This window comes from Simochromis diagramma, unplaced genomic scaffold (assembly GCF_900408965.1).
Source record: "Simochromis diagramma unplaced genomic scaffold, fSimDia1.1 OVJJ01000389.1, whole genome shotgun sequence".
Lineage (NCBI taxonomy): Eukaryota > Metazoa > Chordata > Actinopteri > Cichliformes > Cichlidae > Simochromis > Simochromis diagramma.
In genome coordinates this window covers 1255716-1283124 of record NW_024387227.1, presented here as the reverse complement: position 1 = coordinate 1283124, position 27409 = coordinate 1255716, and the positions used below count along the sequence as shown (strand labels likewise).

Below are 27409 nucleotides of genomic sequence, written 5' to 3'. Positions count from 1 at the left end.
AATTCATACATCAGACAGGGTCACTGCCTCACTGAAGATTAGGACTTGACTTCCCACAACTGTTCAACCAACAAAAACCTTAAGTAAAAGAACTGTTTAACCTGTTGTTACACACACACACACACACACACACACACACACACACAATTTTATCAAAAATTTGTGATAGAGGGCAATAATAATTATGTATTACGTGACAATCTAAAATATATGACCAGGACAGGGTGACAATCAAACGTTCTTTAATTAAAAAAAACCCAACTTTAACTATATTTTAATTATTTAAAGGTGTGTAGATGCTCTCTGAAAGTGATTGGCAATGTATGTTTGTCTTATTGCTTAATTATTATAGGGTATTATTAACTAACTGTTATTAACCGTTCCCTTAAAACCAAGTTTAAATAGAAACTTTCTGTCGTGCAGTGGCTCACAACCCAGAATATTAAAAATCTGCTTATATTTGGCAGAACGCGAACACTTGTTAATCTTTGAGGGAAGCTTTTTTTCACTTATTCATGAAGGTAGACCACCAATTATCCACACAGTTCGTGCCCCAGATCGTCCCTGATCCCATTTATGGATTTACATGCGTGTGTTATCAGTTTGTTAAAGTAGTCACACGACAAACAGTATTGGAAGTGCGGTTATTTTTCAACTATAAACCGCATCCCTAAACTTACATCTCCCCAACTTTTTTCTCGTGCTTGTCCAGTCTCCCCTTATGGCCACCCTGCTCCCTGTGCCGTGGTAACGCTGATGTGAGAGCTAGACTGGTTACCAAATGGCTTTTATCCAAGTAGAGGCGCTTGAGAGTAGACCGCTCGGAGAGTGGGAGCGCAGTCGCAGGTTACCCATCGCCTGGTGCAAGATCAGCCGTTGCTCTGCCACGTCTGCGATCTTCCTTTATATAGACGCGAGACTTAACAAAATCACATCACTCAACGCGGACCCAGATTTGTTTTTCTTTTTCCTCTTTTGCCCCCTCTCGCCTCTTTTCACCCCCCTGATCAGGCTTAACCATCCCGCGCTCTGTAAAGGCAATTGTTAGTGCGCATCATCGCGGGAGCCAAAAAGGAGGTTAGACATTGTTCCATAGGAGACTGGTAAGTAGACCCACTCCGACTTTATTTTCAGAAAGTTTCATACTTGAGCCAGAATGTTTTAACTACCACGTTTGTTGTCTTCTTGCTCGACTTTTTTTTTTTTTTAACTTACTGTGCTGCTATCCAGTAACTTCATTTTGAGTCATGGTGACGTTTATATGCGTTAGTTTTTCTTTGCTGAAGAGGACGATAGCTTTAACACTCAGCATTTTTTTTTTATGTTTATTTATTGGTTTATTCTAGGTGCAGGTGGTCAAAGTGCCTTTGACCGCAATAATTAACTGGACAGCTTTCACTTGGTTTGAACCTTCGCGTATTATTTAAGTCTGCGCTGGGAGATGGGCGTGGTTTTGCACAAACTGGACACTCATTCAGATGTTCCTTTAAAGATGGAGGAAAAAAGAGAGCTGAATTCGTTTAAAGTCCCGGTTATGTTGTCACCTTTCTTTTCTTGTCGTTTTTGTTTTGTTTTTTTCATTTCTTTCTGCTTGTGTTTTTTCTGTCTCAGCAGGCTGCTGGAGCGTCATGACAGCTGAGAAGAGCGGGCCTGTTATAAACGGAAAACCAGAGGATGGCAGAGACCCGGAAGGGTCAAGCTCCAGCCTAGACAGTGGGGGATACAATGAGAGGGGCCAGTGGAACAACAAGATTGAATTCGTCCTGTCTGTGGCTGGAGAAATCATTGGGTTGGGGAACGTCTGGAGGTTTCCTTACCTCTGCTACAAGAATGGAGGAGGCAAGAAAGTTTCCTTTATTTAGGGGTAGTGGGATGGAAATAGAGTTGCTCTTTAAAAATATAATATAAAATTTTATATATTGAAAAATAGAGATAAAAGCAACTGCCTTACACGAAGGCAGACTAAAAGAAAAAAAGATTGAGACTATGTTTTAATTTTTTCAAGTTACATAACCAATTCCTGCATAAAAGACCTACAAGTTATTTTTTGAATTCTATTTATTTTGTTGCATCATAGGAAAAGTTAGAACTTTCACTTTATGAAAATTAAACAGGCAAGTAGTTTGAGTAATTTATTATATCATCTATTATGCAGAATATTGTCAATAACAGGCAGGTTACCTCATTAGGCACCATTAGACTGCACAGTATGGCTTTGCCTCATGATCTAAAAATGTCATCCTGCAGTGTGAGTGTGACACGGTAATGAGTGCTTTCATGTGAATTTGGTTGTTTTGCCCTTTACTCTTTTTTTTCATAGATGCATTTGATGCAGGAATTTTGATCTGCTTTTCTTCCAGATGTGTTACTCTCTTGTATAGATCGCATATATTGATGTACTGTGTGTGTTTTTATTTGTCTACAAGGTGCATTCTTTGTTCCATATGTCATCTTCTTCATCTGCTGTGGTATCCCCGTGTTTTTCTTGGAGACCGCTTTGGGTCAGTTTACCAGTGAGGGAGGCATCACCTGCTGGAGGAAAGTCTGCCCACTGTTTGAGGGTGAGAAAACACACACTTGATATGTTTCTTCTAGTATGCGCTTGACTTTAACAACTGATGAGAAAGCCGATGGCAGACACATTAGTTTGGCTGATAAATGTTGCCTGTTTTATGAGTGCCTTATAACCACTGGAGCAGTGAAGGTTGCAGTCATTTATAAATCTTGCTATTACCTGCATTTTTTTCTTCCAATTTCCTTCTTTTATCAGCCTCACGTTTCTTTTTCAGGCATTGGCTATGCAACACAGGTGATTGAAGCTCATCTAAACATATACTACGTAGTGATCCTCGCCTGGGCCATTTTCTACCTCTTCAACTGCTTCACCACTGAGCTGCCGTGGGCTGGCTGTGGGCACTACTGGAATACAGGTAGGAGGAAATAACAGTGGAGCAAATTCTTAGAAAAACAAATACGCCTGCGAACCTGTGCGGAGGAAAGAAAACAGAAATTACCTTCTAGGTTTGATGTGCAAAGCCAACTCTACACATACACCTGCATGGTGGTTTCAACATGATAACCTATTGTGTATTTACAGAATACTGTGTTGACTATTATGGAGAAAATGCCACCAACATCACAAACCCTAATGCATCTTCTCCAGTCATTGAGTTCTGGGAGTGAGTACACTTCTATTTCTATATTTTCACATCTGCTTGCAAGTGCAAAACCTCATTATTTTAACTGAATCACCATTTGCCTTCTAACACCATCCTTTGTCAGTTCAGGCAATCTTCAACGCAACGCTCTTCCCCTCCATTCTTAATGTTGCCATATGCTTCAAACGCTGAGCCACTGACAGCTCCAGACTCTTTTGCTGCCCCCACTAACCTTACGCCCGAAAATTAGTCAGCCCTTTTCATATTTGTGTGTCAGCAGGCCCTGGTTGGCCAGCTGTCTCCCAGCTAGAGCCATGTGTGTGGCAACAGATCAGGCCTTGTCAGTGTGTAATGCTGACCACACTTCCTGTCTCACTGCCAGTAGCTGTGTTTACACTGCTGGGTCAAATCAAACGGGCATCCTACTTAAGAATATTTTTAAAACAGCATATTTTGATCAAAACTGTTAGATTTAGATTGTGGTTAGGTTCAAATTGAGAGAGACGACCAACTTAACTGTCATAGAAAATGTCGGATCTGAGCCAGGAACATAAACCGAACCCAGGAGTAAGACATGGCCAAACAGCCAACCACCATGTTGTTGGCAAAAATAGAATCTGACCAGGCTTTGTTCAGCATATGCCAAGATGGACTGCTTTGTACTGTATGTACAGAATAAACAAACCATAGGCCTCTAAAAACTGAATTTTATTTTTCTTTAAAAAATGTTCTGATAAAAAAATGCTGTTATTGGTCCCTATAGTTTAAAATTCAAAGCTGAGATTACAGAAGAAGAGTTTGAAAGGACTCCTAAACTGACACGTTTTTAGTGCTTCCTAATAATTTTGAATAGAAAAAAATGCATAGCGGTAGAGTATTATTCAAGGATACCTGGAGTGCTTAGCTTTGGTTTGAACCGTACCGAACCTTTCAAAACTACTAGCCTTCAAAAATACTGAGTGTCACATTAACAAAAGCACGTCAGCATGAATCACCCTTGACCGATTTAAACAATTTCAACAAATCTGAGACCCCACACAACTTTATTTACACACATTAGTGTCCACATCTTGCCCTTTCGGGTGACCAGGGAGGGACAGTGGGGCTGTGTTGGACCTAGCCTGTGGCCGGCCACCAAGAACATGTCACCATGATCAATGGCTGGTCAGAGCCCCAGGGTTGAACTCGGTGGCAAAGATTTGGCAGCACCATGTAGTTCTGTGGCTTCGGCTCCCGCTTCTCATCCTTTATCAATGCTGTTGCCTGTCTGTGTTTTAACAAACAGGAAACACACTGTTGATTCCCCACCACTGATGTCATTACTGCTGATAACATGCTCTGCATCTTGCGTTTAGCATATCGCAATAAGTTTTAACATAAACATTATAAAGGCCATGCAATATGTACTGCTAACACTGATCTACGAGAAAATGGTGATGCTTGTATAGAATTTACCAGTTACAGTAGCTGTAGTGTACCTGTGGTGTCAAACTGAGTACCCACAATGGTTAGGCAGTTGAGGGCAGACTAGCAGCAAGGCTAGAATTATACTGACAGTTAAGTCAATATAATTCTAGCCTTGCTTTAAAATTTCTTCATGAAAACTTCTTCTTCAGGGTTGCTGGTACATACAGTGTTAGGCCAACACAGTGCCACCCACTTTGCTGATGTATGATGTATTTCCCCCAATGCTCACAGCTTTTATACTGGTTTGTTATGTTATTTTTCCATCAGATCCATCAGAGGGGCATCTGTACATACAAGGCCTGCGATATTCAAAAAGAGAGGACAGCAGTTTGTAAAGCAGTATTTCCCGTGTTGTCCTAATATTTTCAAGAGTCCACTGTAAATATTTATTTAATTTTTTTTTTCTTAGCAGAAATGTAGATTAAGTAGAGAAAAATCCACTGCACTGTTGCAAAATTTACCCAAGCAATCTGAAACTGAGCATGACAGTGAAGGTAAAGTGTAGGCTTGCTACATGTAGTTGAGTTTGGAGATGCATTAGCTGAAATTTGGCATAGCAACAGCAGCAATCACTGCTGTTTTTGCTCGCTTAGTTTTAAAGACAGAATCGGTCTCGGGGAGGTTGCAGAGGCGTTGTTTTTTTCTCCAATGCTGCTCCGTCTTCCCTGCGAAGTTTTTAGACTCCTGCTCATATCACCCAAGAATTTGAACTCCAGTCAAATTCCAAGTCTGTAACTGTGTGTTTTCTTGGTCAAATCAGACGCAGAGTACTCAAGATATCAGATGGTATCGAGCACATGGGAGGGATGCGCTGGGAGCTGGCCATGTGTCTGGCTCTGGCCTGGTTCATCTGCTACTTCTGCATCTGGAAGGGACCCAAGTCAACTGGCAAGGTGAGAACAAGTGATACATGTTTAGTGTTCTATGTGTGCCTTAATGTGTTGGTGTGTGAATGTCTGTATTTGATAGTGCGTCTCACTATTTGAAACTGTAAATGTGAAGGCTTTATAGTAATACTGTGTGTAGTAATGTGTTTGGATGCTACTCTGCTTTTATACTACCTCTAGTGTTTGTAAGTTGGGGCAGTTTTAATTTTAAACAGCCCCACTGAAGCAGCCACAAGATAAAACACTTTCCCTTCTGGTCCTAAGAGAAAGCTCTCCCACAGGAAGCCAAATGAATTCCCTCCATTAAATGCGAGACAAAGAGGTGTCTACACCACCTACTTCTACCTTTCCTCCAATCACACTTGCCTTGAGTTTTCTCTGGCAGCCATGGGGAGGACAGTAAGGACTTGGCTATGGGTGCTCAGCAGCCCTTGAAAACCTTCTCATAGATTCAGTGAGCCAGAATGAGTAGAGAGATAAAGTGAGAAATAGAGAGGGAAAAAGAGAGTCAAGAGAAAAGAGGAGAGGTGTGTGAGGAAAAATTAATGGGTTCACATTCTACATGACTGGGGAAAAAACAACTAGGGGGACAATGCCTATATCTCCATGAAGTGTCTTTTGTTTGGCTGTGAAGTAAGAGGGGAGAATGCTTCTTCATGGCTGGGCTTTAGCAGCCCGTCCAAGATTGATTCCTGCATTCACTGGAGGAAAGGAGAGCATTCATGAGGAGCATGCAGAGTATATCCTCAGCCTCCGCCTCCGCTGCCTCTCTCTCCCTTCTGCTATGCAAAATTAACCACAGCTCACTCGTCGCAAGAGAGGGGCGCTTTCTTTTCCACAGACCATTCAGTTCCGACTCTGCTAAGCTGTTTGCTTTTGTTGGCCCTGTTTGCCAGCCATTCTCACATTTAAGCCCTCCTGTTAGATTTACGGCAAGGCAGGGGCAAGTTTGACCAGTAAATTTGTGGTGGCTTAAATGTTTACCCGTGGTGAGCGGGAAGGAGCATGCGGAGCATCAAAAGTTCATGGAGAGATTGAATATTGTCCTTTTCATCTCCAGAGAGATGGAGAGAAAGAGGGAGAGAAGGTTCAGGATGTGTAATCGTTTTATTTTACAAATTAAAGGAGTGATCCGCTGGGAAGGAGGCACATTTTCCCACACTTTCCTTGTGGGCCACGCTAGGATTAGCAGAGCTTAAAGTGGTCAGCCTCATTAAGCTTCATGGATGCTGCTGCTGTTCGAACAGACACTTGGTTAGGATTTCATGTATTTAAGCTTTGATTCTGGTTTCAGTTTCACAGTGACTGAGTCACAGTTGCATTCGGCCACACAGAAATGAAATGAACTTCTTTGAAGTATGATTAAGAAGCTTGCTGTGCCAGAACCACACACACAAGTTGGTTTTTAGGCCGGTATCTGTGAATTCTACATTTTGCCTCTGTAGTATGTGCGCACCCACTTATGGGCTGTGAATAAAGTTGCGTGTGTCCGTTGGTGCACGTACTCATGCACTTCTGCGCGTGCGTCCAAGAGAAGCACATTTTCCCACACTGCCAGCATCACTCCTGTGGGCTTCTCCTGTTTAAGAGATGGGGCCAGAGGAGCCTTCTTTTCTTTTCACTCTCCTGGCCTGCCTCTCTTCTGTCCTGTTCTCTCCTCAATTGGACTTTGACTGAGTGCCAAAAAGCCAGGGGATGTATGTTGCCCGCCTCTGCCTTCCAAGAGGCCAAAGTCTTTGTTCAGTGAGTTTCTAAGAGTCTTGAGATGTCTAGCACAGTTCTGCAAAACCCGAATAGTTCAATAATATAAGAGTGTAGGTTTGAGCATTAGCAGAAGCTAGCTAGCTACTGTATGCAAGATGCTACCACATGAATGTATTCTTGCACTAAATAAAACTGCAGTTTCTTGTAGAACCCCTCCCCCCCCAAAAAAACCCACCTTAGATAAGCTGTGAAGCTTTAACGTTCCCAAAAACCTTCAATTTATGTGTCACAATGATTTTTTGTTTTGTTTTGTAAAGTTTGCCCAATTAATCACTATCTAAATGGAAAATTTGTATGACAGGTTGTTTCAAATGTGTAGACACTTTGTCACAGTTACGATGAACTTGTGTTGCCCCGCATAATTCAATAATATTGATTTACTGCATTACATAATTATTTTATATAATAAAAAGAACTGACCTGAAAGTTAGCACTCTTCAGGTGCTGACGTGCATACTACTTACAGTGTTGGGAATGTTACTTTTAAAATGTATTCCACTACAGATTACAGAATACATGCCCCAAAATGTAGTTTGTAATGCATTCTGTTAAGTTACTCAATGTGAGTAACGTATTCTGAATACTTTGAATTACTTAATATATTGCCATGCTTTTCCCAACTACATGAATGTACTATTGCTGTGTGATTTATTACTATTACCGAAGACTACTCGCCACTGAGCTAATATTGTTAGCTGAGGTTAGTTCATAGACTGCTTTCAGAACTGCACATGATTATTTGCCGCTAGCAAGTTGTTAATGCTATCCATCAAGTCTAACAGCCTGCAGTCTATGAACTAACCTCAGCTGACGCCAGCTAACAATGTTAGCTCGGTGGTGAGTAGCCTTTAGTGATAGTGATAGTAATAAATCACACAGCAATAGTACATCGAAGATACTGAAGTGGCACATAACCCAGGTAGCTATACCACAACTGAAACAAGGTGGTTGCAGTAGGCTAATGTTAGTTTTTTAAAAAGGAATTACTTCCTGATGTTTCTATAGTTTGGAGCCTTTTGACACTGAGAGCAGCTTGGTTGCTGGCAAACAGAGTTTGCATTGCACGGTCTGATTTCGCCCATCCCTTTCTTCTTTAAATATGAAGTGGTGTTGGAAAGAAAGAAAACAAAACGTGCATTTTATACAAAATACTATATTATAGAAGCATAGCAGCATGACGGCTCACTGGTTGTTCTGTTAAACGTGTACTTGTGGCCACAGATTCTCATTGACCTCACACTGAGTGCTCTATTATGTAATTAAACAGCGGCCTAATATTTTCCACACAAGTCCTTTGTATTTAGGACACATTGTCCTATATTCTGTTGTCTTCACCTTGATATACAACCATGAATCCTTTAGAGGGAGAGATGGGAAATTTGCAGGTTAAATACGGTGCCAAATCTAGAGAGGGTGTTTGGCATATGACTTGAGGAAAGTGGGACGTGTTAGTGTGTATGACGCAGTGTCTGAACCAGCTCTGTGGCTTCACTCCATATATGTTCATTGAGCCTTATGAGATTTTACGGCTTTTTAAAGTCAAATTTGTGAGTGCTAAAAATTGGTTGTAGCGCTCACATTGCAGCATATTGTTGCTTTATGTTTGTGTGCACCAAGAAAAAACAAATTGCTCTTTTATCCCAAAGATTATTTTCCTCACTTACTTTGCCACAATTTTTCCTGTCTAGGTATTGTTGTTTAGATTGCTGTCATGTCCTCTCACCTTTAGGTCTGAGCAGTGATGTGTTATTGTTGCATAGAATACTGTCTCCCAATCTCAGTTTCTGATGCACTTCTAAAACAATGAGTCGTTGAGTAGTAGCCATGTTTATCACAGGCCAGCATTATTCAGAATGTCATTTGCAGACTTTTTGTTTTAACTGTCATCATTTCATGTTATGTAATAATCAAATTCATTATTGTTGGACAGTAACACTGTACTCATATGCTTGCATATGCCTATGTTCATACCCACAGGTTGTGTATGTGACAGCTACCTTTCCTTATTTCATGCTGTTGATCCTGCTGATCAGGGGAGTGACGCTGCCCGGAGCATTCGATGGTATCAAGTTCTACCTCTACCCAGACATTTCACGACTCTCTGACCCTCAGGTAAGCTGTCTTTCACTAGCGACTCTGCAAAAATCTAAATATGGAAAGCAGAAGCTGTTGTTGTTTTTAACAACTGTGCCATCTAGAGGTGTTACTGCTTAAGTTTTATACTGGTTCTTTTGTAATCTTTGCTTGCTTTTCTGGATCCAATCCAGTGACAGAGTGACATCATTTTATCACTGTCCCAAGTTTATTCTATAATTGTGTCCTTGGCAAGGCAGTATGACATTCAGATCAGTGGAATCAGTCTGATTGCACTGAGTCGTTTTAGTCAGGTTAGTTATAACAGCCTGAGGACACTAAATTAATGACGGCAAAAAGGGCTATGCAGACTAAGCATATGAAGTGTTTTTACTGCAAACATAAGGAGTGTTTGCAGTTTGTTTTACACCTATTACTATTTGTTCTCAATATTACCTCAAAAACTCTGTTTACTCTGCACAAAACAACTGCAGCAAAAACTGTTTAGATTAAATATTGCAAAAATATGCATTTAAATCTAGTGGTTTAGTGACAGTGGCATAATTTGAACTGACACTTCCTCTGGTGACGGATTAACTGAAGGTCAGGTCAGAAAACCTGATCGAAAGACTTGGCTATGGTCAAAAGATCAGTATTTGGTGCTAATAGAGGGAGTTGCTTTAACATACAATGAATTCACAGAGATACAGACACAAACACACAAACAAGCACACATAAATGGAGACTCCTTGACCTTGTCTGGAAAAGGCAGACGGTTCAAGTCGCTTGGCAACAGAGGGCTAGAAAATGTCACTGGATGGTGGTCATGACAACACAAATTGAGATAGAGTTTCTGAGATAGATAGATAGATAGATAGATAGATAGATAGATAGATAGATAGATAGATAGATAGATAGATAGTACACGGCTTCAGTGTGATTGTGATATGTAAACATAATGTCTTCATGCTTATAGGTAAACAGAGCTATTCCAACTTCCCAATTTGGAAACACATTACAGCATTTCAGGAAACAAAATGTGTCAATATGATGTTTTCCTTCTTGTCAGACTCCCATCCTGACAAAACACCTTTTCTACACTCTTTATAGCGACACCGGGTGTGATGTCTTGAATGTGATAACAAAGAAAATTTGTTTCTTGGTAATTAAACTAAAGTTTCCCTCAATCTGTAACTATACACCAACAAACCAGCCTGTTTCACACAACATGTTGGCGAGAAAAGGTGTTAAGAACATACAATATAATGCCATAATGATGGACTGGATGATGTAATGTAGTGTATAAACCCTATTTTTATTAATTAACAAGTTGTTTTTCCATATAATTATTATCTTGAGGGTACCGATGTATCCCATGATCAATTAAGCTCACTATAAAGTACTAAAAGCAAACTATCTGATTTGATTCTTTTATTTATTTGATATACTCTCCAACTGCTGTACAGTAAGGTACAGTAAGATAGTTACATTTGTAAACTGATTAAAATAAGAGAAAGGAAACAGTGAAACAGATAAATTGTGACAGATTAAGGGGATGAGGACAGATAAATAAAGACACATACAACAGCACAGGGAGAGCAAGAAGAGTAATAAAGAAAGCTTTTGGTTTTTTGCCAGAGGACATTACTTCTGACACCAATGTTAAACTGGCTTCCTCGGGAACAATGAGGGCTCTGTTCTGTTCAACCAGCTTTGTGAAGTGTGTGTGGCTGGGTGTTGCCCTCTCTTTTTACACCCCTGAACTTTGTTGTGCCTTACACATTTCTCTTCTTTCCTTTCTTTTAGTGATTGTCTCCCCCAATCACCCCCCACTCTGCACTGTGCATCACCCCTCCTTTTTGCACTTTTGGGGCAGTACAGCTGTTGCCCTGTTTTTTCCTAGCTCCTCTCACAGGATTTAGGGTGAGGTTGCAAGTAGAGATTTATGACAGGATCTACTAGGTGTAGCTAGTGAACAGTCACCAAACTTGTTGACTCAATGATGACCTTCAGTAGCAAAAACAAAATGATGATGTAAAAGTAAAAAACCTTTAGCCAAAATATGACAGATCATTTTCACATTGCACATTCTTGGATCCTGAGCTATCCAAGAGATGAATGGTTGTTAGAAACAGGTAAAGAAGACACTAAGACTGCTATTCACTAGTCAGGCATATAGTTGTGAAAATGAAAGTTTTCACAAAACTAAGCAGTCTTGTGAAAAACGAACTACACCCAATGATTCAGTAGCTTGCAAAAGTGTTGCTTCAATTCGGTTTGTGGCCATTTGTACAGGTTCTCGCTTAAGGTCCAACCGCAGCATTGCAGTCAAGCTGAAGTCTCGGCTTTGGCTGAGTTACCTTGATTCTTTACTTTCAAAGCTGCTCTAAGGTAGATTTTGCTGGAATGCTTAGGATCATTTTCCTGTTGCTGTTGAACAGTTGAACACATATTTGACTGTAGAATACTTAGGTATAGAGAGGAATACATGAATTCATAGTCAACCTAATGACTGATGACCTAAGCTGTGTTGCCATGATCTTTTTAAAGAGAAAATGCTTTCTCCTGGCGAACCTTCCAAATAAGTCATACCTATTTTAATTTTTTTTTTTTGTAATTGCACTGTCATGACCTTACACAATTACCACACTAATTCCTCCAGAGTCTCAGATTTAGATTTTACAGTTTCTCTGAGCACTGCACGGTTTGATCTCAGGGTGTCCACTCCTGGGAAAATTGTGGCTTTGTGTTAATAGGACTGACCACATTTTTGCTTTTATAATGGTGGTTACACTTCCTGATGATCAGTTAATCAAGTGGAATTGACTAGGAGCATCTGGCTGCTACACATACTCTTAATTCCTGTGGAAGTTATCAGGGTGTACTTTGTTTGCACTCCAAAGTCCACAGGCTTTTGTTTTGTTTTTGTTTTGTTTTTTTTGTTTTTTTTTACTATATATCAGCTTTGGAGAAACATTTTTTAATCATTTAATAGTTCGAATTAGTTCATATTTAAAGGTAAAAAGGTTATTGCACAACAGCAGCAATATGCATGTTGGTAAAATAAAGGACTGAAATAAGTGATAACTAATAACTAATAATAACTAATTGTTATAGGTCTGTATTCTTTATGCAGTTGTGATAGATTGTGATAATACTCTGGAACGAAATTCCATTTAATAATTCCTGGCTCAGATGTAGAGGGGCACATAAAAGCTAAGCTTCATGTCTTAATGCCTCAGTTCAAAACTATAGATCATTTATAAGCAGAGGGAGATGTAAAGCACACCAAGAGTGGTACATTTACATTACAAGAGCACTATCTAACAGCCTATGTCATCCAGCTTTCACACAGTAGACAAGTTTCCTGGAGCCACAGTCTCAACATAACCAAACACGAGCCGGCCAAATTAGGCACAACATCAACAAGTGATTCTCTCTGAGCCTGGGCTTTCAAGGTTTCCCTGCACTGTGCGGCCATCAGCCGAGGTTGAACTAAAGGGAACATTAATGAACATTAGGAGAGAAAGGCCTGTTCTTCCACAGGAACAGTCCTGTGTTTGTGAGGTCACAGAAGTTACCGTGGTTACTCCCAGGAGGGAGCGAAGACCTTGCGTTTGTTAATTGTTTCTCAGTGGGGAAATGAGATTAGTGGCTGAATGGTGATGTGAGAGAGTTTTCAAAGAGCCATGCTGCATTAAGTTTGAATTCGCTAGCACCCCATGCTATCCTTGGGTTTCTGGGGTCCTGTGTTCCACTACAAACTAGTTTCATAATGCACATACTAAAGCTTTCTCACTGATGAATTGTACATATGTAAATATCCCCTTTAGTCAATGACCAAATACTATTTTGGATGTATTTCCCATCAGATATATATTAACATTGTCAAACTTTATTGTTTTGCATTAAAATTGCCCCAAGAAAGTTGCCTTTCAGCCCAAAGATGGAAAGACTTAAACTTATTAAAATAACTGAGAGTAGGGAAACTTTCTTTCTTCACAGAATACAAAGTCAATAATAGAGTAAGCTCTCCACATTGAAATTTACTCAGATTTTTACTTGATTAAAGACCAAAACTCCCTCCTACCTAAATGACAAAAAACGTCGGTGACAGAAAACGTGAGATTATTGTTTTACCTTTATCATTACAGTAAGTTTGGGAAACTAAAACTGTAGTTAAGAGAAATACTGGCTACTTTGCAAGAAACATACTTTGGGTACTGTATGCAAATTTCCTAGACTTTCTGAGGTGATGATGGTAAATGATCAAGCTCTCAGTTTCTACTAAGCTCGCCAGGTAACATAAATGAGCCTTTGTATTAGTGGTTATAAAAACAACAGAGTTGGACAACATGGAGGTTTAATTAAGAGTGGGTTCATCCAGAATCAAGTAAGAGTGGCTGTCAACTTTGAACTAAGGGATCATTTCAGCCTGTGCACAAAAAAACTAAATTGTCAATGATGTTTTCACCCTATTTTCATCCTATCATGCTGATATTTGATAAATAAGAACTTTTGCCCGAGGCACATTAAAGGGCAAGCCAAAAGTTCAAAGTTCATTTGCATTCATATATATATATATATATATATATATATATATATATATATATATATATATATATATATATATACATACATACATACATACATACATACATATACATACATACAGAATAGGCTCTGTGTTTTCAGACAAGTCCCAAAGTACTCTTTTAAACATATTGGCAACCACTGTTGACAGCCCATTTGTTGCATCCAGATGTAGCATGACAGCTTGTTTTTTTAAGAGCCTGACCTCTTCACTAGGACATACCTCAGCTGAACAAATGGCCTTGCATCCTCTGGTTCAGATCCAATAATTGTTTGAGGTATTAAGTTTTGTTTCTTCCAAGGACCCTTTTGTCCATGTGTCATTAGCCAATTTCTCGCACAACATGCACAAGCTACTGAATCCATTGTCCTCTATGAGATTTTTTTAGGCTGGTTATTGCTTCAGGTGCTGGAGGAAATCTAAGCAGATCACAAAGGTTAATTGAGTTCACTCTTTTGGGACGTCTGCAAAATTGTCCCGATTGTTTTGTGTTAGATAGTTGCTGACATGTTGCCTACTTGAACCAAAGTGACTGACTAACCACCTCACCACCATACAACTGGTACTTACCGGTAGTTATCTGGCTCTAATGCCAAATGAGTGGTCTGGTGGGGTTTTTTTTAGCCACTTTGTCTTTTTTAGGTTTTAAATTCTGTCAAGATCTGTTTCAATTAGAGAGATTAAATAATATTCATTGCTTAATTTAAGCTTCTATTACCCTCCCTACCTCAAATCCCTCCAAACTGTATAAAGTATTGAACTTCATTTAAATAATGAGCCTCTGAAAAAAGTTTAGAGCTATTTTTAGGATTTTAATTCATAATTCACGCTGCTTCCCTGTCTGTCTGAAGGGAAAGACTCCATTTGAGCTGAGCCATAATTTCATTACAAAGGATTAAAAAGAGGTGAATGAAGGGCAACAAAAGAGATGCAAAGTTTCATTATAGAAGATAAATGACCCCTAGGTATATCATGGTGATCTCATTTAAATGGGAAAGCATACACAATTCAATTTAATTTGTTTTTTTAAATTAATTTTTACAAATCACAAAGACTGGAAAGGATCACAAAGGATGGTGATGATGATGATGATGATGATGATGTTTGGTTTGTGGATATTTAGTGGCAAATGAGCGTCCTTAGAAAAGCAGAGTTTATTGACTTGGATAATTTTTGTCAACACCTTAGAAACACTTTATGTTGTTTTGTTCTTTGATCTTGTCTGTTTCTACACATACTGTATATTTTGGTACTTAGGTATGGGTGGATGCAGGAACACAAATCTTCTTCTCCTATGCCATCTGTTTGGGCTGTCTTACTGCGCTGGGAAGTTATAATGCCTACAACAATAACTGCTACAGGTAAGAATGTAAATTCCAGTTGATGGATGTCTGTCTATAAATAAAACTAACAGTAGAAAACAATTAGCTACTATCATGCAGTAGGATTATTAACACATTACAAATTAAGAAGGATGTGAGACACAGGGATAAAGTGGACAATATCCCGTTGGCCTTTGCTACTGCACACGTGTTAAGTTACATCACTTTGTCTCAACTGTGCTCCGTACAAACTGGTCTGAAAATCAGTGGCAGCTCTATTACATGACCAAACTCTGTTCAAAGACACTCAGAAATGCCAGAGTGCTTAATTTTCTTTGAGATATTTCCTAGTACAGCTGAAGCCAACAGGTCAGTGTGGCAGATAAATCCCACCTCTCATTTCTTTATAGTTTGCTTCCATGGAGCCAGACTTTCTTGTCATTTTTTAAATGGTTTTGAGCCATCATTTTGCAGTCTGTCTGAGGGTCTGGTAGTTTTCTTTTGACATTGGCTGCTTTTTCAGTCATGCCCGTCAGAAATAGGAGATAATCCAGCAGAGACCTGACACAGAACTGATGGCATGAATGGAGCAAACTAGCTCAGATTCTAATCAATTATGCAATACCATCTGGAAAATACAACACAGGAAAAGCATACACAGATAGAATTACATCACCAGTCATGGATTGGCCTCCCCTGAGCCCAGACCTCAACATTACTGAAGGCAGCCAACACCAAATGTCCTTCAAGAAGCCTGAGGAACTGTTTCCTGAAGCCTACTTAAAGAAATTACAAGAAGGCTTGACTAACAGAGGTATCTGTGTTGAAGAGTAAAGGTGGTCATCCCAAATATTGGGAGTTTCATGCAGTCTTTAGCTATTCTACACTTTTCTAGCAAGTCTCTTGATTTCATATTGGAGATGCTGACAGAAAAAACACACACAAACAGCACTGAAATGTACCTCCATCTTGATTTTCCAAAATGGTTAATATATAAGAAGAAAGCCCCATGGGTAAGCGGCGAATGTTAAGAATTTATGCATTAGTAAATAATGTATCATTTTAGTATGTCTTTATTACGCAACATGTTTCTGTTCTGTCTGTGCTGCTTCTAGTGTCAGCTGCAATAACAACTCTTCCAATAAGTGTGATCTCTAACTCTCTTTCTGTCTTGGTACTCAGGGATTGCATCATGCTGTGTTGTCTGAACAGCGGCACCAGCTTTGTGGCAGGTTTTGCCATCTTCTCTGTGCTGGGATTTATGGCCTACGAACAAAATGTTCCCATCGAAGCTGTTGCAGAATCTGGTGAGAGAACAACACACAATATAATGACATGTTTCTGAAAAGTACCAACTTTCAAAACCGTAATGAAATCATGTGCTCGATCTAAAGCAGCTACTGCAGATTAAAAAAACAAAAACAAAACCTGAGCATTTGTGCTCTCATCCATCATATTGTGCTAAAATGAGTAAACACTCGCAGTTATATAACCGCACACTCTTTACCTAGGCTCTTAGACCACCGCATTATGATTTATTCAAGTCAGTATGAAAGATTTAGTGAAAGAGACAGAGCGAGAAATTTAAAATGTTTGTTAGCGCACAGTAAGGACAGAGCTTAATGCTTCAGATAATGTATTTCTCTGGGACAGTCACCAAATGTGGGTGCTAAATAAAGCAATAGCATGCCAGCTCTTCTGTTCAAGCTGTTAGCCTCACAGTGGATCAGATAATCCCAAGATTAGTCACCTGCAAACTTTGTGTTGTAGATTGAATTTAAAATAGATAATGTGACATTTTACACAAAGCGCTTCAAATAATCCATTGGGAGAAAATATGAAACACATTTTAAATTTCATTTATTTATGCATATTCAAAAATGTCATTTGCTAAAGCATTTAGCTTCTCAGTTCTGTTGTCTTTAAACTTTGGCAACGTTTGGCACTGTTGGGTTCTCCTCATCTGATTGGAAAGGAAGTCTCTATGAACTTGTGAAGTGCCATCTGCAGGAGACCTCTTGAGGCCACTTAAGGAAAGTCGGATGCTCGTCCTAAATTCACTTTAATTTTGACTAGACTGTCTGGCATCCTGAAATGTTCTCTGCAGAAGGCTTCTGACGGCTGAGTTTAAGTCAGTTCTTTGAACCCAAACAAGACTTGGCCAGTTCCAAACTTATATGTGGTTTGCTGAGTGATCTCTGTGACCTCTGTAATATTTTCCCAATGACAAAAAATACTGGCTGAGGATAAGAAAAAGACCAAAGCTTTAAATAACCGCTACAAGCAGGATCACCTTTCTACAATGGCTGCTCTGCGTCAGCTAGATGCAAGACTAAAATCAAAGCAGTGTCTGATTTGTAACAACAATAACAACAAGAATCAGCCCAGTTCACATAATGCATGCTACCATTAGGTCTCATTTTTGGGAACTATATAATTTTGCAGAATCCTAAAAAGTGAAGTTTAATTTATTCTTTGTAGACCAAGCAGTCTTTGTTTTGCTGTTATAATTTTGTACTTGTTCTATCAGATACATTGACAGCAGTCCTGTTATTGAGAATCTGTATTCTTATATTTTCATTCAGGTCCTGGTCTTGCATTCATTGCATATCCCAAAGCTGTTACTATGATGCCTCTGTCTCCACTCTGGGCTTGTCTGTTCTTTATGATGCTAATCTTCCTTGGCCTGGACAGTCAGGTGAGTACTGCTGTTGTGAATATATCCTGGGAATGCTGACTCTTAAGCTTGTGACAAAGTTGAAGGTTTGCTGAGACCTACGGCTTGGCAGACAACACATGAAGCTTATTTCCTCTAGTGTGATAGCATGATAATCTAGACATAGTAAGAGGGTGAACAACCCTGCTAATCCTGTGAGAATGCCAATATGTGGTCATGAAACACTGTATCTAATGAGTACAAGCTGACATAGTGAAAATCAAGAAAATGAGGGAACGCGTTCAGTTCAAGAGTCACAATTTGTATCCTTGCCACATACAATTAGAGTTCTATGTGCCTCTACAAATTTTTAATATTTGTGAAGAAATCATATATGCATGACATGGATTACATGCTCTATTGATTTCAGTTTTATATCCATCCATCCATCCATCCATCCATCTTCATCCGCTTTATCCGAGGCCGGGTCGCGGGGGCAGCAGCCTAAGCAAAGAGGCCCAGACCTCCCTCTCCCCAGCCACCTCCTCCAGCTTATCCGGGGGAACACCAAGGCGTTCCCAGGCCAGCCGAGAGATATAATCTCTCCAGCGTGTCCTGGGTCTGCCCCGGGCCTCCTCCCGGTGGGACATGCCTGGAACACCTCACCCAGGAGGCGCCCAGGGGGCATCCTTGTCAGATGCCCGAACCACCTCAGCTGGCTCCTTTCGATGCGGAGCAGCAGCAGCTCTACTCTGAGCCCCTCCCGGATGGCCGAACTTCTCACCCTATCTCTAAGGGAGAGGCCAGCCACCCTTCGGAGGAAGCTCATTTCTGCCGCTTGTATCCGCGATCTCGTTCTTTCGGTCACTACCCACAGCTCGTGGCCATAGGTGAGGGTAGGGACGTAGATCGACCGGTAAATTGAGAGCTTCGCTTTTACACTCAGCTCCCTCTTCACCACGACGGACCGGTGCAGCGTCTGCATTACTGCAGCTCCAATCCGTCTGTCGATCTCCGGCTCCCTTCTCCCATCACTCGCGAACAAGACCCCGAGATACTTGAACTCCTCCATTTGGGGCAGGAACTCATCCCCGACCCGGAGTGGGCACTCCACCCTTTTCCGGCTGAGAACCATGGCCTCAGATTTGGAGGTGCTGATCCTCATTCCCGCTGCTTCACACTCTGCTGCGAACCATTCCAGTGCAAGATGGAGGCCCTCACCTGATGAAGCCAACAGAACCACATCATCCGCAAAAATCAGAGATGAGATTCTGAGGCCACCAAAGCGAAAGCCCTCCGCCACTTGGCTGCGCCTAGTTCAGTTTTATATTGTTGTTTAAATTTTTTGTTTTAAAGTTTTTGGTTACATTTGGGTCGCAGAAGGTTTCTGGCAGGAAACATGTATTTCCAAAATTGAATAAACGAAGGTAAAATGTTAGCACTTGCACAATATGTCAATGAAACGTTGGCAAATCTTAATTGTGAGCAAAAACGAGATCTGGCGATTTTTTCCCCTCTGTGCAACTTTTTGGTTCCAGTGTTACTTCCAGGTATAAACATTTCTGGTTTCACCACAGATGCATATACTGAGAGGAACATCCTGCTCAAAGATTTTTCAGTTTATGTTGATGTATAATATAATGATGATATAATGACCTTATGGTCTTTTTTCTCATCAAAGTGTCTATCCTGTAAATTTCAGTTTTATTTTTTGTATCTAAGTTTGTATGTGTGGAGAGCTTGGTGACAGCTGTGGTGGACATGTACCCAGACACCTTCCGGAGAGGCTATCGCAGAGAACTACTGATCCTAGGCATGTCTATAGTTTCGTTTTTCATAGGACTCATCATGTGTATGGAGGTAAGATAGCTATAGCTTGTCAGTTAAATGTCCCATATGTTAAATGCCTGTATAATATTTACCCCCACCTGCCCATCCATCCATCCATCCATCCATCCATCCATCCATCCCTTACATGAAATCCAATCAGATACACTGTAGATAATAGAAACCTTTTCCTGTTATTTTAATTGTTTTTAATTGTGCCCTGATCTCTTTTATTGATAACCCTTACACACCATTAGATAACCATTACAAACCTATACATATGGACATGTGTAACAGCAGTAATCTACTGCTGTTACGGGTCACGTTTGACCTGCATCTATCGAGATCAATTTCAGAGCCACCAGTGTAAGTCAAGTCAAAGAAAATGCTGAGGGGCTCTTGAGACTGGGAAAATGTACATGCTATGTCTATGTGTTTTTCATGGGACGGCCGTGTTAGAGCTCAAGGGAGACCTTAATTCAGTCGTGAGAGCTATCTGAGTTCCCACCACATTTGTGCAGATTGTGCAGAGACGGATTACTGCTATTGTTTGAAGGATCATGGAGGGAACCACCAAAGAGTGTAACAGAAAAACAGCTCTAGGACTGATTATATATAGTGCACATTAGGAAAATAGGTCATACAGAGGTCAGAGGATGCTTTGAGAGATGGTGCCTTGACATAGACATGAGATCTGATACAGATACAGTGATATGGTGGCAGAGCGATGGAGTGGTTAGCAATGCTTCAAATCCTGGCTGGGGCCTTTCTATAAGGAGTTTGGATCTCTGACCCATTCAAGAGCACCTGGAAGAGGTTTTCTCCACCTCTTCTGCCATTTCAGTGAACGTGGGAAACATGTGCAAGTGCAACATGTGCACATAGATGCAAAGTTTCCTACCACTGCTTTGAATGGTCAGACTCCTTTGCATTAAGCAAGTTTCGTGCTCTATGTGTTAATAAATGTTGAAATAATACTGATAATTATACATGGTAATTATGCGGATAGTTTTTATGATACAGAAGTGAAGACAGTGTTGAATGTTTGTAATGGTTATGCAAGGTTTTATAATGAATCCCAACACGTTAGAATTTACACGTCACCTTCCCTTTCAATTAAATGTATTTAAATAATTATGGCTGTTATGTTTTCATGTCTACTATGAAGGTATGGAAAAATGAATGTTGTGTCCTGTGATAGGTTCTTAAATTTCAGCCCTTCTGTACTTTTTAGACCTGAAGATCTGTGTCAAAAACCTCTTTCAGCCACTAAAAGCATTTCACATTTCTGTCTGCACTGAACTCCATCCATCTCCACTATGAATGTACAGTACCATTCTTTAGTGTTCCATAATGGAGATGGCACAGGGGATGAAACTTGATAAAATATGGAAGTATAGCACTTTCTGTCTCAGTCTTTTGTCTTAGAGCTTTCAGTTGATTAACCTCTGTTTTTACTGCCTATTCCTTCCTATTACCACTATGTATAAGTTTTATCACTTTTTAATCAACTTCCACCTATAATGGGACTCAAGAAGTTTTATTCAAAAGCTGACAAAAAAGTATGTTGAATAAAATGTCTCAGAGTAGGATTAAACACAGTTTAAATGCTCTTCTGGGAGTGTGGTGCAATACTAAGATATTTTGAGACAATTCTTAGCTTAGCTTTACTAGCACAGAAAAGCTGTGATGTAACCTTCTGTAAGATTCATGTGAGATTTTATTTATGACGCTTTTAGTGGAAGAGCTGATAACTTGTCTTGAGTGCAGGGGAAGGTAAAATGCAAGACTACCTTTTGAGATGAAATGTGAAGATGTGAGAGAAATACAAACTAAGAAGAGCTGTAAGGCAGGATGAAAAGAAAAAGATTAATGGATGTAGTGAAGAATTGTTGATATATATAAAATGTTCAAGGTGAAAGTCTAGACCTCAATCACATCTAAACCATTTAATTTAAATCCACTGTGCTAGTCTACAGAGGCATAATTACAAAAAACGTGTCACTGTTCAAAAACATAACTATCAAATTTATGTCCTTATTTTTATTGACCAAAAACTTAACGTATCAGTGGCAAAAAATATATAAAAGATTTTGTTTAGTAAAAGAAATAACATAAAACCAGGCAGGAAATATTAATTCTTTAGTTTTAGTGTTTTATTTTTAGTGTTACATAATGGTCGGTGGTGTATTACCTTATATCTTACCCCTGACAAATACTCCAATACATTGTAATGTAAAAATAAACCCAACCTAAAACAAAAAGAACAAAACAATGAAACTAATATGATCTTAACAGCAATTAAACATGTTTAAGCAGTTACGGCTAAATTGAAACCAACAAACACATTTTGGAAACTGAAATTAACCTGAACACAACTATGGTGACCAATGAAGCCCAGTGGTCATCTTTAAAGCTTTTTAGCACAAATTCACAAACAATTGACTCAGTGCAAGTTTGGCCATCAGAGCATGAACGGGAGGCTCCATGCAGTCATCCCTGACACACTACACTACAATGCACCAAATATACTGTAAATGCATCCTTCAGTCAGACTCAAACCAGATTTGAAAAAAAGCATTATAGCTGGTGTCTGTCAGTGGCTCTAATATAAAATATTTATTGTTTTGTAGAATTATTTAATTTTGGGACAAATCCTTATGAAAATACCAGTGTGGGATGTTTGCAAGTTTATTTTGTTTGCTACTGAGGTCTTGCCATTAACCATAATCATGCACTCATCGTTAACTTTATACTTGATTTTGTTCAACTCAGTCTGACATGTAGGGGCTTTGACAGGAAACTGACACTTGTCTTGTCTTGTCAGGGAGGGATGTACGTCTTCCAGCTGTTTGATGCGTATGCTGCCAGCGGGATGTGTCTGCTGTTCGTAGCCATATTTGAGTCCATATGCATCGGCTGGGTGTATGGTAAGATAAGAGTTTTGACCTATACACCTTGAAATATCAAAGCAGTGTTTTCAGTTTTTCACTTCACTTCCCCCTCTTGTCGCTTGAGATTACAGTCATTTGTCTTTTGTCAGCTGGGCAACTGCCACAGATTGCAGCACTGCAAAAACCATCATGTTTTTAACACTCTGCAATAATATTTCTTCTCTGCCCTCTGCTGGAGATTGGTCTCAAACACATGCAGCGTTCTCTTAATTTTGCACCAATCGTTTTACTGATGCATAATAATAAAAGTAACCCTAAAGCAGTGGCTTTCTGTGCTTTTTTAAATAAAACATAAGGTTGTTTTCTGTCTACTTGACTCAAATATTATGCATAAATGTATATTTGATAAAATATACATAAGCAATATACATGTTTTTCCCCCCTGCGTTTAGATGTCAATACAATTATGTTACTGTAAGTCTAATTTAAACTGACAAACTGACAACAACTTACAAAGACAGATCTATTATAAGCACAATAAATCAGATATGAAGCAAAACAAACTGATCTCGGCTTTCTTGATAGAAAGTTTCAGACTAGATTTCGTCCACCTTGTTAAGAGAGTCACAAACTGTCTTTAAAGATTAACCACCTCATTATTTTTATGAAACACACAGAAACTGTCACTGAATCATACTTTTTTTTCAGGTAGTGACAGATTCTACCTTAATATTGAAGACATGATTGGGTACAAACCCGTCTTCTTCATCAAATGGTGCTGGATGATCCTGACCCCGGGCATCTGTGCTGTGAGTGGCATAATTTCAAGAGCTGTTGTAGCACAAACAACGTATCATGTTAAAAAAAATTATAAATAAAAAAAAAAAAGAAAAACAAAATTCTGAAGATACATATGGATGGATCTGGAGTTTTACACTGAATCAACATGGATCATCATATATTTTTATCACATGTGCAAATAATGAGTTCGTATTGTGTAGCTGCCGTGCTGTGTCAACCAGAAATGTTTTCATATTCTTAAACTCATAACTTTGAATAATAAATTTGCACAGCAATCCACAAAGATTTCAGTACTGCAACTTTAATTTATTTATTAAAGCCGTTTCTTTATGTCATATTCTAAATTGAAACATTTGCAAACTGAATTTTGTTTTTGCCACAGGGAATTTTCTTGTTTTTCTTGATTAAATACAAACCACTGAAGTACAACAATGTTTACGTCTACCCTGACTGGGGCTATGGTATTGGCTGGTTCATGGCCATGTCCTCAATGGTCTGCATCCCTCTGGGTATTATCTGGATGATTTGGAAGACTCCTGGCACCTTCTCTGAGGTAAAACATGCATATGGTACACATGCAAATGGAAATACTGAAATCAAATTTACCAGCCTCATATAGAGCTAATCTTGCAGCAGAGAGATATGAAAGTCATAAGATACAGTATATATAATACTTACTGATAATAATAATAATACTGATTTCTATATATAATTATTATAGAAATCATACAAATATGTGTATCAAAGATAAGAAAGCTATACACAGGTTAGAGCATGTATGATGATCCTGTTCGAAAGTTTATGCTTCTTCAACAAGTCATGATTCTTTACTTGAGGTCTCGTGGAGGCAAAATAAAAAGAGACAAACATAAGACAGTTAGGTTGTTTCCTACTAGAATAGTGAAACTTCACCAAACTGAAGGATCATCTCCCCAAATCTCTTACAAATAGCTTACAAATATTACACTCATTTGAATATATAAAATGATTTTAACAGTTTTAAACGTACAATATTGCATTTAGGGCCAAGTGGTGCTGATGCTGTGTTACTGTGTCACCTTCCAGAGATTGAAATATATTCTCTTATCTTTCCTCTTTGTGTCTTTGGCTCTGTGCAGAGAATAAAGAAGCTAACCACCCCCAGCCCAGACCTGAAAATGAGAGGGAAACTTGCTGCCACGAGTCCTTACGCTGCCAACGATGCAAAACTTAAGGCCGATGGGAAAATATCCACCATCTCAGAGAAGGAAACGCATTTTTAACTGACCGCTTGACTGACCAACCAAGCTGCCTGTTGTCTATATAAAATGTCCATGAAACAAAAACAGCATTATCAGCCACTACTCAAAACAGGAAATGAAACAAATGACTCAGAGTGTTATTTTTGTTTTGTAAAAAAAAATGTAAGAAAAAAGGAAAAGCTATCGTGTTATTATGTAGTCTGTTTTGCACAAACTTTAAATAACACGTTTGATGTTCTTAATTAACATTGTGATGAAAGCAGCTTTTTTCTTAACCAATAATATTTTAAAATCAGTTTAATGACATTATATGGATACAACCTGTCCTGGTACCTTGTCAATAATGATCACGATAGTGTCTGTGCCTTTAGAACGATACCCGTGTGTTGTGTTGTACAAGGCTTTCACTGTACATTTATTGGCAAAGTGCTGTGCCACCCTATTAGGTACTAGGTACCCAAATGTGACTTTTTAAGATGTAGCAGTTTGGGGACCATATTAAGTAGTTTTGCTTGTTAAGAAAGAATATTTCAGTGGTGTCTATGTACTGAGGCTGTAGGGGGGCATCAGTTACCCTTCCTTGTAAAACTACACATCAAGAGTTTTGCCACAGAAATCTCACATGTTATCAGTGACAGCTGTGACTTTGAGGCCTGCACACCATTTCTGATCGTCGAGCTGTTCTTATTTACTTGAATTTATTGTTGTTGCAAAAAAAAACTAGCGAAAACTCTGCTTATTGGAATAATGTGAAGGAATTATTAGGTTATTGATTATCATGTTAGCACATATCAAGTCATTTGGGGTTTTGCAGATTTCTGTGGTAAAACTAAATATCCCTGATTAGATTCAAAAACAATAAGCCAATATAAAATATGCCTGGGTTTAAACATTAAAATCACCATTGGTTATAGTTTCATTTTCTAGCGTGAGCTACAGATCTGCACCAGGCCACAAATAGATGTGTGTTTATGTGACTCGCAGGCTGAGTCTAAAAACACACCTCTCTCTCTCTCCTCTAGCCGCCCTCCTATAAGTCACGGATATCTGTCATTTCACAGTAATTATACTGAGCCTAACACAGAGTGACAGATAGATGTGCTTCCAACCCTGCATTTTTATTTCCCGCTCTGCCTGTAGAGGCCCATCAGATGAGCATTTCAAACCTCATCTGTCTTCTATTCTGATTCTTTTTATTCTTCCCTCTTGTCAGTTTTCTTGTGTTTTGTTGCTTTCACCTCTTCTGACTCTTTTTCTGCTTGTCCACTTCTTTCCCATTTTTTTTTTTACTTCTTTAGCTCTTCATCGCATGACGTTCTTGAAACTGTGATGCTTTTTAGGTCATCTCACTTTCATGCTTTGGCAATGCTCTTCCTATCGCTGTATTTTTTGGAAACACTTCTTCTGACACAAACCTCATTAAGAAATATACAGCTTTTTAATTTCGCTGTCTGAGCCACTGCAGGTGTGAAAGCACAATCTGACCCCTGTCATCGATGCAAATGCGTTCGGGGTCAATGAGCTGGTCTCATTATTCAGACCAATTTCTGTCCAGTACAAAATCATCCTGTCAGCACTCAAATGACTACAAGTAATCTTTCTACCCTTCCTTACTTTGTCCAACTCTTTCACTTCCCTTTTTTTCTTTCCTGTGTCCTTGTTTCCTGATGAAAATGCAATCAGAGGAGAGCATCTGAGGGAATGAAAAATTCTCTTATAGTTTTTTCAGGAGGAGGCAAAGAAAGCAGGGGAAGAAATAAGAATTTGATGAGCTGAGGAAGTGTGAGACAGAGTACGTTACGAGGGAAACTGGGGAAGTGTGTAGCGACTGAAGCTCCTCCTGTCTAAGCTGTGAAGTCCTTTTAAAGATGTGATTGGTCCCTAAAATGTCCACCTCCTCACTGATATTGTGCAAATTAATAGTTATGTGCATCAGAAAAGATAGCCTGCTGTTTAACACTGATCACTTTAATTGTATATTTTTACATCTATTTCTAAAAAAAATTGTGGTCTATCTCCTGAGATGAAAGAATTGATGTAATATTAAAGAATGTGTCCTTTGTTTTGACTTTTGAAATGTTCAAAAGGTCTTGTTATAGAAATATAATGAAAGGTGTTTTACTGTTCTGTACTGTTCTACAAACATTTTGGTATTCACAGGACACACAAACTGTCTGCTTACTCATTTTTAAGAATAAATATTATGACGGAAAGCGAAACACAGAGTTTGGTCTTTATCTAATATCATCTCACTAAACAAAGAACTTCCTTCTGACATTTTCTTAAAGTCATTCAAATGGATTTCACTGCCTCTGTCTGTGATGAATAGTTTATAAATGAAATGATAGGATCTGATAAGACGACATTTTCCGAAATCCAAAAAAGTGACAGGATCACTGCGTGCCCCTCACTCTCCAGTAGCTTTGTTCCACTTGGTACTGTGATTACTTCTATGTGTCATTTCATAAAATCCCCAGTATAGCTTCGTCTTACTGAGATCTAATCATATAATCGTTAATTCCTTCCCTTTTAACAAGAAAAAACTCAGAACGTGGCTCAAAGTGAATCGTTTTCTGACCAGTGTTTGAAGAGAGGAAAGATGAGTACTGCGGATGAACCCAGCAGAGACCGACTACTGATGAGATCACACCAGCCATAATTCCAGTGTGTTATCAAAACACACACATTTGTGGAAAACAATTGTGAATTCAATACTTGCACCATC

At 39.2% G+C, this 27409-nt stretch overlaps 1 protein-coding gene across 3 annotated transcripts; it reads left to right on the top strand.

The window, feature by feature from the left end:
- The first annotated feature begins 804 nt into the window (after nt 1-804).
- slc6a11b (solute carrier family 6 member 11b) lies at nt 805-26903 on the top strand. 3 transcript variants are annotated; one of them, XM_040052163.1, is made up of 15 exons: nt 808-1103; nt 1615-1839; nt 2427-2561; nt 2790-2930; nt 3098-3179; nt 5386-5518; nt 9254-9388; nt 15201-15304; nt 16448-16572; nt 17851-17963; nt 19644-19781; nt 22576-22678; nt 23351-23451; nt 23826-23996; nt 24562-26903. In XM_040052163.1, the coding sequence occupies exons 2-15, from the start codon at nt 1629-1631 to the stop codon at nt 24703-24705; spliced, it is 1836 nt and encodes a 611-aa protein (XP_039908097.1). In that variant the 5' UTR covers nt 808-1103; nt 1615-1628; the 3' UTR covers nt 24706-26903. The 3 variants fall into 3 exon arrangements, with proteins under 3 accessions (XP_039908098.1, XP_039908097.1, XP_039908096.1); XM_040052162.1 differs by having other exon boundaries at nt 809-1103; nt 1612-1839; XM_040052164.1 differs by lacking the exons at nt 5386-5518; nt 9254-9388; nt 15201-15304; ... (5 more) ...; nt 23826-23996; nt 24562-26903 and having other exon boundaries at nt 805-1103; nt 1612-1839; nt 3098-3183.
- Nucleotides 26904-27409: the final 506 nt, after the last annotated feature.

Coding starts and splice junctions, on each gene's coding strand:
- slc6a11b (XM_040052163.1), top strand. CDS start 1,629: ATGACAGCTGAGAAGAGCGGGCCTGTTATAAACGGAAAACCAGAGGAT. Junction 15,305..16,447: donor TACAACAATAACTGCTACAG/GTAAGAATGTAA, acceptor CTTGGTACTCAG/GGATTGCATCATGCTGTGTT. Junction 23,452..23,825: donor TGACCCCGGGCATCTGTGCT/GTGAGTGGCATA, acceptor TTTTTGCCACAG/GGAATTTTCTTGTTTTTCTT.